General features: G+C 35.4%; 1 protein-coding gene across 1 annotated transcript in view; it reads left to right on the top strand.

Moving 5' to 3' along the window:
* Positions 1-8833, top strand: part of reps2 (RALBP1 associated Eps domain containing 2) — a 51071-nt gene extending 42238 nt beyond the window's left edge. Inside the window, 4 exon segments of the mRNA XM_051095950.1 lie at positions 214-270; positions 477-610; positions 2316-2421; positions 6961-8833. Coding sequence (XP_050951907.1) covers positions 214-270; positions 477-610; positions 2316-2421; positions 6961-7029 — 366 coding nt within the window. The 3' untranslated portion in view covers positions 7030-8833.
* Positions 8834-11081: the final 2248 nt, after the last annotated feature.

Raw genomic sequence — 11081 nt, forward strand, 5'->3', positions numbered from 1 at the left:
GCTGTGTAATTCACTTTAAAGAGCGAGGGAAGAATTTAATGTGGCCTTCACTTCTACGTCTCCACTTTTTCTTTGCCCACTTCCTCTGTGTGAGAGACTCAGGAATTGCGGCTTTTGGAAAAAGACAGCTAAGGGAAAATAAAGACTTAAAGGGATAGGTCACAAGGATATGTTAAAGAAACTCCTTATCTTAAAGTCCTCATCCTCTTGCAGCAGGAGAGCAACGTGAGGGGAGGTCTGAGCACAGAGGACCTGACGCCTTCCAAACTGGTAAGAGCTGACCCCGTCCCATTAGCAAGCACCCAACACCTCATCTGAGCTCTTTTAAATGAAGCCATATCTCATAGATGCTCAGACCCATCATAACCATGAGCATCTTCTGCTCATATTCATTGTAGTGAAGTTTAGAGCATGTTTGATGAGTTTGAGAAGTTTCTCTTAAAGTTTGTTTTTAACATTTTAAACCTCTTCATCAGGATTCTACAGTGATGCATCAAGGCCACGCCCCTCAGAAGCCTGTGCGACGAAAGCTCCACCCTGAAAGCCAGAGTGCCACGCCCCCCTCGGCCACGCCCTACTCTGCTGCAACATTGACCAAATCTACACAGAGGTCCATATAGTTGTATTTATTTTTAATGGCAATGTTTACAATAACATATTACAGCTTAAAAATGACTTTAAAAATAATAGTAATAATAGTAACAATTTTAAATGTATTTATATATATAGAGAGAGAGAGAGAGAGAGAGAGAGAGAATGTCAATATTTACAATAACTATTGACTAAAAATGTATTCTAGTTTAAAGATTATTGTAATTATTATACAATTATTATTATTTAAAATATATAATATAAATATTAAATATAAGTAATAAATAAAAATGGCAGTGTTTACAGTAACTACTAACAATAACGTTATAGCATTATACCTTTCTATTGCTAAAAACATTATTGCTTTTTAGAAAAAAACAAGATCCAGTAATAAACGGAAATAATACTTGTACTATAAATTAAGCCAATAACATTATCTTAAATATTATATAGGAAAAAAAAGCAAATATGTAAATTAGAAAAAATAAAACTACAATAATAATAATTATAATAATAAGTATTAAATCTATTATATAAAATATTAATATAAGGGTGGCAGACTTTTCAGTAACTATTGCTAAAAACATTACTGCTTAAAGATGATAAAAATAAAAGATTAAGCAAATACATAAATTAGAAAAAAATAAAACTACAATAATAGTAATAATAATAATAATAATAATAAGTATTACATCTGTAATATAAAAACATTAAATATATAGGAATGGCAGACTTTTCAGTAACTATTGCTAAAAACATTTGCTTAAAGATGATAAAAATAAAAGATTAAGCAATTAGAAAGAAAAACTAAATCCAATAATGAGCTTAAAGAATACTTAGATATACTTAGGTATAGAAAAATAAAAGAAAAAAGCAAATATGTAAATTAGAAAAAGTTAAAAACAACAACAATAATAATAATAATAATAATAATGTAAAATGTAGTAAATCTTTAATATAAAATATTAAATATACAAGAATGGCAGCATATTCCGTAACATTGCTAATAGCATATTATTGCTTAAAGATTACTTATAAAAATAAAAGATTAAGCAAACACGTTAATTAGAAAGAAAAATTAGATCCAATAATAATAATAGTAATAATATTCAACTGATTAAAAATATATATGGTAAAATGTAAATATGCAAGAATAGCAGTGTTTACAGTGACTATTTAGGAAAACATGCTATAGCTTAAAGATTACTCAGGAAAATTATAAAAAAAACCAAGCAAATATTTAATTAAAAAAAAAAAAAAACATAAAATGTATTAAATATATAACATGAAATATTAAAATATACAAGAACGGCAGCGTTTACAATAGATATTAGAAACAAAATACAATATAAATAGTAGTAAGTATATAACATATATAAAATATTAAACTTACCCCAAGAATGTCAGTGTTTACAGTAACTGTTTACAAAAACGTGTCATAGCCTAACGTTTACTTGTTTATGTTTTTGCTTAATTTTTATTTATTTTTATGAGAAAAGAATACCATCATCATCATCATCATCATACATTTATGAAATATTAAATACTAAATATAAATCCTCAAATATATCAATAAACATCCCCCTTACATAACACATCAGCGAAAAAACAGCATGTATCCCTGATTTATACATGCAAAACAAGTGTAGTCATGAATTGAACACCATTGAAAGCTCATCTACACATGCAGACACAGGTGATGATTATCTGCTCTTGTGTTCCAGGCCTCCACCCAAGCAGAAGAGAGAGATCCAGATGGCCATAAGGAAGAACCGAGAAACAAACGCCGTCCTGACACGTCTCAACAGTGAACTACAGCAACAGCTAAAGGTTTATGACACATTTATGACCACTTTCACCAACAGTTCACTCAAAAATGAACATTCTGCCATCTTCGCATTCCATAGAAGAAAGAAAGTCATACGGGTTTAAAACGACATGAGAATGCATATATGATGACAGATTTTATTTTTGGGTGAACTACCCCTTTAATTTTTAAGTACTACATATGGTTATTCCAAGAAGCCAAGACATTAATAAATAAATGCTATCCATTGATGCCTAAAACGTTAGCAGTCTCATATGATCGCATCTGGAGACTGAAGCCGTCTGTTCACACATGGTTGGTTTTCTAGATGGGCAGCACATACTATTTCCGACACCTCTAGCCAGACCGATCAGATATCTCTTCTGGTATCGGACGCATGCCGCTATTATATATAAACACAGGCAGCTTGTGTTTCCCTGAAGAGTTATTGAGTGACTGGAGATGGTGTAGAGTTGCAGTCCTCAAATCATTCAGAGATCCGCTCAATGAACGCACACACATGGAAACACATGCTGGCTTTCTGAAAATGCAAGCTTGGACTCAGAGTTAAACAGTTGTCTTCTTTAAAATAGTGCATCCTGGAGCAGCTGTTGTGTTTGAAATGAGGCTGTGATGTTTCTCATGAGCACCAGAATGTGCTTGCAAATGCATTTTATCACTGACAATGAGAGCAGAATAAGAGAGAGTGAAGGAAAGCGAGGGAAATGAAAAGAGAAAGATGCTAGACTCTTGCTCATAAACGCCCATGTGCAGATCAGGTTGCACTGCATGCTGGGAACTGTTAACCTGCGGACCACTACACGCTATGTTACAACTCTCACATTACGATGTGTTTGTTTTCTAGTCTTACTCCTAGTTTTGTTTTATACTAATTTTTATTCATTTTAATATTTATTTATTTATTTAATGTAACATTCATTTAGGATGCATAAGTAATTAAATGTAATTTTAATGAAATATAATTTTAAATATACATAAAAATAAACATTTAAAAGCAAATATAAAATTAAACTTTTTTTAAGCTTTAAATTTTAATTTAGTGCCTTTATATCATAAAAGTTAGCAAATTATGACAATTTTCATATTTGGGTGAACTATTCCTTTAAGTGAGAATTACATGACAGCAAAGGTAATATAAATGTAAAAATAGGAGAAATGCGCATGTGTAATAAAATATCCAATATACTCTATATATTTCATAGTGGAAATGCATGAAGTCTGGTGAGATTGAGCACTGACAATAATGAATGGGGTATCACATATACTGACACAGCAAGAATCTGTCATATATTTAAAAAGCAGTCAGACGTTTGTAGATATTTGAGAAGATGTTCCTGATGGGTGTCAGATCAGACTCTGTGGTTGTGTCTGTATGGATTGTTCTAGAAGATATGTGATATACGGGACTTTAATGACAAATGAGGACAGGTAGCAGTAAATGTTCCAGAGACAACTGTGAGCGTCAGACAGGCCGCTTTCATCCTTTCTGTTTGATGTCATCTAAAGGTCGTGACCTCAGGTCGCTCTGGCCAGCAGTCAGTAGCGTTCCTCAAATGACAAAAGTCTGTGTGCTCAAAACATTTGTCAAATGAGGATCAGCTTATTAGTGCTAAAGCAGTGCTAGTACTGCTGCTTATATTTGCAACCACTTAAACCCCCCTAGCAAAGCAACACCCTAAATGTCACAAAACATCCTAACAACCTCATAGCAACACACTGAACCCACTCAAAACACTTTTGCAAACACAAAGCTACACCCTAAACCCTCTTAAAACTTCCTAGCAACCACATAACAACACAATGAAGCCCTTCAGAACATCCTAGCAACCTCATAGCAACACACTAAACCTACTCCGAACACTTTAACAACCGCATAGCAACACACTAAACCTACTCCGAACACTCTAAGAACTGCGTAGAAACACCTTAAACCTACTCTGAACATTCTAGCTACCACATAGAAACACACTAAACCCACTCAAATCACCTTCACAAACACAAAGCAACACCCTAAACTCACTCAAAACACCCTAGCAACTGCATAGCAACACACTGAACCCACTCAAAACACTTTCACAAACACAAAGCTACACCCTAAACCCTCTCAAAACATCCTAGCAACCACATAGCAACACATTGAAGCCCTTCAGAACATCCTAGCAACCTCATAGCAGCACAGTAAACCTACTCTGAACACTTTAGCAACCGCATAGCAACACACTAAACCTACTACGAACACTTTAGCAACCGAATAGCAACACACTAAACCTACTCCGAACATTCTAGCTACCATATAGCAACACACTGAACCCACTCAAATCACCTTCACAAACACAAAGCAACACCCTAAACACTCTCAAAACATCCTAGCAGCCACATAGCAACACAATGAAGCCCTTCAGAACATTCTAGCAACCTCATAGCAGTGCACTACACCTACTCGGAACACTCTATCTACCACATAGCAACACACTGAACCCACTCAAATCACCTTCACAAACACAAAGCAACACCCTAAACCCCCTATGAATTGCATGGCAATTCATGGCAACACAATAAATCCACTTAGATCACCCTAGCAACTGCACAGCAACACACAGATCCACTCAAAACACCTTGCAGCTGCATAGCAGCGTGCTAACACCATGCTAAACATGCCACACAGAACAACATTCTACTCACTCGGAACACTCTGTCAACCACTTGGAAAAACACTAAAATCAATCAAAACACCCTAACAACCACATCGCAACACCCTAAACCTACTCTGAACACCCTAGCAACTTCATAGCAACACACTGAACCCACACGGAAACACAAAGCAACACCCTAAACCCACTCAAAACACCCTAGCAACCGCATAGCAACACACTAAATCCTCTTAGAACACCTTAACAACCGCATAGCAACACATTAAACACACTCAAAAACCCACAAAGAACAACACTCTACCCACTCAGAACACTCTAGCAATTGCTTAGAAACACACTAAAACAACTCAAAACACCCTAAACCTACTCAAAACACTCTAGCAACTTCATAACAACACACAGAACACCTCAGCAAATGCAAAGTAACACCCTAAACCCACTCAAAACACCCTAGCAACCACATAGCAACACCCTAAACCTATTCAAAACACCCTAGCAACCTCATAACAATGCAAAACCTACTCTGAACACCATAGCTATCTCATAACTACACACTGAACCCACACAGAACACCTCGCAAAGCAACACCCTAAATCAACTCAAAACACCCTAGCAACCGCATAGCAACACATTATATCCACTCAGAACACTTAACAATCGCAGAGCAACCCACTCAGAACACTCTTGCAACTGCTTAGAAATACACTAAAACCACTTAAGACACCCTAGCAACCACAACGCAACACCATAAACCTACTCAAAACACCCTAGCAAACTCATAGCAATACTAAACCTACTCTGAACACCCTGGCAAACTCATAGCAACAAACTTAACCCACACAGAACACCTCAGCAAACACAAAGCAACACTGTAAACCCACTCAAAACACCCTAGCAACTGCGTAGCAACACATTAAATCTCTAATTAATTCTGAGCACCTCAACAACTGCATAGCACAATAAACACACTCAAAACACCCTAGTAACTGCACAGTAACACAGTATATTCACTCAGAACCCTCTAGCAACTGCTTAGAAACACACTAAAATAGCTCAAATCACCCTAGAAACTGCATAGCAACACCCTAAACCCACTCAGAACACCCTAGAAACTGCATAGCAACACACTAAATATGCAGGATAACACAGTAAATTAATTCAAAACACTCTACTGTATAGCAACAAACTAAACCCACTTTAAACACCCTAGCAACCACATAGCAACACACTAAACCACAGGCCTCACAGAACAACACTATACCCACTCAGAACACTCTACCAACTCCTTAGAAACACACTAAAACAGCTCAAATCATTCTAGCAACACCCTAAACCCACTCAGAACACTCTAGAAACCTCATAGCAACACACTAAATCTGCACAGTAACACAGTAAATTCATTCAAAACACTTGAACAACTGTATAGCAACACACTAAACCCACTTTAAACACCCTAGCAACCAAATAACAACACATTAAACACACAGAGAGAACACCCTAGCAACTGCATGGCAACACACTGAACCCACTCTGAATGCACTTAGTGCCCACATAGCAGCACACCAAATTCATTTGGGACACCCTAGCAACCGCACAACCACACCTTGACAACACAGTGAGTTTTGCATGTGCACACAACACTCAAAACATGTAAATATCAAGTTGTTTCTTTCAGAAAAGCTTGAGGAGATGTGGATTTGGATGGATCTGGATCAGATTTCTTACGTTTTGGCTTCAGGTTTTTTATTGTGAAGGAGTAGAGGATATCACACAGGCCTGAAGGAAATCGTGAAATGAAATTGAGTTTAATTTAATAGAGTCAGCTTAGCTTATCTCAGACAATCACAGCCATTTTGCTTTCTTTCTCCTCTTCCTCTCTGTCTTCATAAGGTTGTCCATCGGGAGCGAGTTACTCTGGAATCCCAGCTGGAGTTGCTGCGGCCCGTGGCGTCAACCTGACCAACACACGCTCGCTTTCCCTCTCTTTCTGTCATTCTATTGTCTGATACTGTGAGCTGTAACTCAGTCACATGACGGGATACGCACTTTAAGTGACCAAACACTTGGGACGCCACAAACACTGTGTCAGAAGCACAGGAAGAGGATTTTACCTCCGCGGGAGAACGTGAAGAATTCTAGGATGTTTGTTCGGTCAAAATACTATTTTTGCTTTGTTGGTTTTGGGTTTGAGTTTGTATGTCCCTGTCTGTTTTACAGCAGATTCATGCTAACACGGCTAACCGCTAGTTACGCATATCAATACAAAGGAAAAGCTTCAGTTTTTCACTTCATTCCAGGAGATTGGAAAGCAATTTATGGTTTTACGCAATGGATCTGGTTCTATAACTGCACAAATACATTGATTAATGATTGAAACTACTTGTTTGTATTTTTGTTACATAATTTAATAAAAAAGAATTAGTTTGTGGCTGATCCTGTTCCACCAACAATAAGCTTATAAGGGTGAATATCATAAAAAAAATCAAGAAGCATTTCACCCCAAAAACAAAAGAAAAAAACTGATTTAGAATTATAATAACGAAGTCGTAATATATATTTTCATTTCTATATTTTAAGATATACTATTAGATATTATTATAAAAAGTTATATTTCTTATTTTTTATATTTTTCATAAATAAAAATGTGCATATATATATATAATATGCTTATATGTGTGTATATATATGCACATTTTTATATAATTATACGTTATATATATTATTAAATATTAAAGTTTTGATGCATATAGTAAAGTCTATTAAGATTTGTTTCATGACAATTAAGTCAATTTTAATCATTAATTAGTCAGCACAAAAATTAACCTGAAATGTAAAATGCTTAATTGTCATGAAAAAATAAGCTTATTTTAAACTTTAAGAAAATATTTTAATATTTTTTTCTTTATATATATATATATATATATATATATATATATATATATATATATATATATATATATATATATATATATATAATTTTTTTTTTTTTTTGGTTTTGGGGTAAAAAAAAATGTCGCTTGACAGTTTTTTTTGTGTGTTTTGCCCATGAGGAACACTGTTGAATAATCATTACTTTGTGTGACGGAACAAACAGTTGACAAAAATGGGTGTGTTGTAGAGACTCTTTAAATGTGAGCGTGTTTGTGTTCATGCATGAAGATGAACGTTTACACTGAAAAGACGTTTATTTTTACACGGCTAGTTCTGACGGCATGTTGTATGTGAGTAGTTTGACAGTACAGGACTGGTTACGACTGGAATGTTAGAATATGTAGACGTACCTGTTGAATGCCACATTAACCTCAGACCAGTGAGGGCGATTCAGTGATTGTGCTTGTAATGTATTACAAAAACCATCCATCACTGTTTTTTTTTTTTTTGTTATTTTAACATTTTCTTTTATTGCTTGCCATATCCTCAACTATTACTTTTCCGTAATTTCTTAAGCATTTATTACTATACTAAAAATCATTTTGGGGGGTAATTAAAGTAATTATGAAATGACAAAATGGCTGATTGTTTAAAAAAAAATGCATCAAATGAAAACCAGCGACTGTATAAATGTCTGTTTTTTTTTTGTTCAAAAGTGTGCTAAATCTTTTCCTATGCAAAACATATTGGTGATTTTGCGGGCCGAGCTTGTTGTGGGCCGTCTTGTGTGTTTTTGATACTGAATGAGTTTCTCTTACACTGTGTTCTGATGCAGGAGTGTTCAGGAATGTCCTGTCCATGAGTGTGTTAATAAACCAGTGGAATTATGGGAGATTGTGATGGATGGTGTGTCTTGCTTTACATATTTGTTTGTTTTTGCAAATTGTTGGGATTATTTTCTTTGGTGAACCTGAAGCCATTGATGTTTTTCCTGACCCATCAGTTTATCTCTCTGGTTTTCTCATCTCATCTGACTGGAACATGAGGACCGTAGAGAATCAATTGTGCAGGTATGGTAAGTGGAGCAATAGGTCGTGACCTCTGACGACCCTTATCTCTTTGTCTGGAGAGCTTGTTTCACTGCCTGATCTTGTGTGTTTCAAGATTGTTTGTGTTGGGAATTGATAGGTTCCTTCAGCATGGACAAGATAATGCCATTCGGCACGGAAAACAAGAACATGAAGCAGTCAGGAACAGTCAACAGGTAAACACCCATATGTGAATATAGAGTTGGGGACTTCTGGTCGCTTCAGGTATTTTTATATTTGTAATGTTACTATACAGTAAATGCTCACAGATAACTAGGCACACAGTCTGCACACTTTTAAATCATTTTCATGGACATGACACTACCTAGCAACTGCACACTAATTTTTTTGTTCTGGATTCTTTGAGTAGATTTTTTTTTTTAAAAGAACAGCATAATGGAAATCATTTGTTATTTTTTACGTTATTTTTTTACTGCCATTTTTGATCATTTTAATGAGTCTTTGCTGAAAAAACATTTTAGTGTATTTATTTATTTTATTATTATTTTTAAAGGTCTTACCCCAAACTTTGAATTAGAAAAATATGAATCAGCACAACTGTTTTCAACATTGGTAGTAGTAATAATAATAAATGTTTCTTGAGCAGCAAATCAGCACATTAGAATGATTTCTGAAAGATCATGTGATTCTGAAGACTGGAGTAATGATACTGAAACTTCAGCTTTTAAACACTGGAATAAATTAAATCTTAAAATATATTAAAACAGAAAACCATTAGTTTAAATTCTAATAATACTTCACATTATTAGTGTTTTTCCTGGATTTTTCATCAAATAAATGTAATCTTGGTGAGCATAGGAAAAAAAAAAAAAAAAAAAAATAAAAACTAATTATTCCAATTATACAGCCATGTGAAAAAGTTAGAACACCCTATTGAATTTCATGGTTTTCTGTATCAGGACATAATAAAAAATTATCTGGTCTTTGGCAGGTCTTAAAATTTGGAAAATAAATTGTCAGATAAACATCATGACATATCACACAGTGTCATTATTTATTTAAGAAAAATACAACCAAGAGGGAAAGGCCATGTGTGACAAAGTTAGGACACCCTATGAGTCAATTGCCTGTAGATGCACTTTTAGCAGCAATAACTCTTCTTGTCAACGTTGCTCCAGTTTATTGCGGTTTGTGGGCATTTGCTTATGTACAGCTCTCACCACAACATTTGAGTCAGGATGAGCTTTGGACTTGGACTTTGCTGTTGCAACACCTTGATTCTTTTCTTTTCAGCTATTCTGCTGTAGATTTGCTGGTTTGCTTGGGATCATTTTCCTGTTGCATGACCCAATTTTGGCCCAACTTTAGATGTCAGACAGATGCCATCACATTTGACTCTAGAATACTTTGATATACAGAGGAGTTCATGGCCAACTCAATGACTGTGAGGTGCCCAGGTCATGTGACTACAAAACAAGCCCAAAATGATCAGCCCTCCTCCAGCATGCTTGTCTTTTGGTATGAGGTGTTTGTGTTGACATGCTCTTTAGGTTTTCACCAATCTTGGCGCTGTGCATTATGGCCAAACATCTCCACTTCGGTCTCGTCTGTTCAAAGGACATTATTCTAAAAGACTTGTGTTTTGTTCAGATGCAACTTTGCAGACCTAAACTGTGCTGCAATGGGGTTTTTTTAGATAGAAGAGGCTTTCTTCTGCCAAGCCTTCCAAACATGCCATTTTTGTTTCATATTTTTCTCATGGTATTGTCATGAACTTTATCATTTAACATGTTAACTATAGAGTCTGAGGTGTAGTTCTTGGGTTGTCTGCCATTTCTCTGAGCTTTACACGGTCTGATCTCAGGGTGAATTTTCTGGGACGTCCACTCCTGGAAGGAGAGGTGTCTGTTTTAAATGTCTTCCACTTGTGAATAAACTTCAGATTGTTTGGAAATGGCCGTATTACTCTTCTCAGATTGATGGCAGCAACAATTGCTTCTCTAAGATGATTGCTGATGTCTTACCTCCTTGGCATTGTGTTAACACACACCTGAAGGCTCCAGACCAGCAAACTGCCAAAGCTTATGCTTT

The sequence above is a fragment of the Labeo rohita genome, chromosome 23, assembly GCF_022985175.1.
Source record: "Labeo rohita strain BAU-BD-2019 chromosome 23, IGBB_LRoh.1.0, whole genome shotgun sequence".
Taxonomy (NCBI): domain Eukaryota; kingdom Metazoa; phylum Chordata; class Actinopteri; order Cypriniformes; family Cyprinidae; genus Labeo; species Labeo rohita.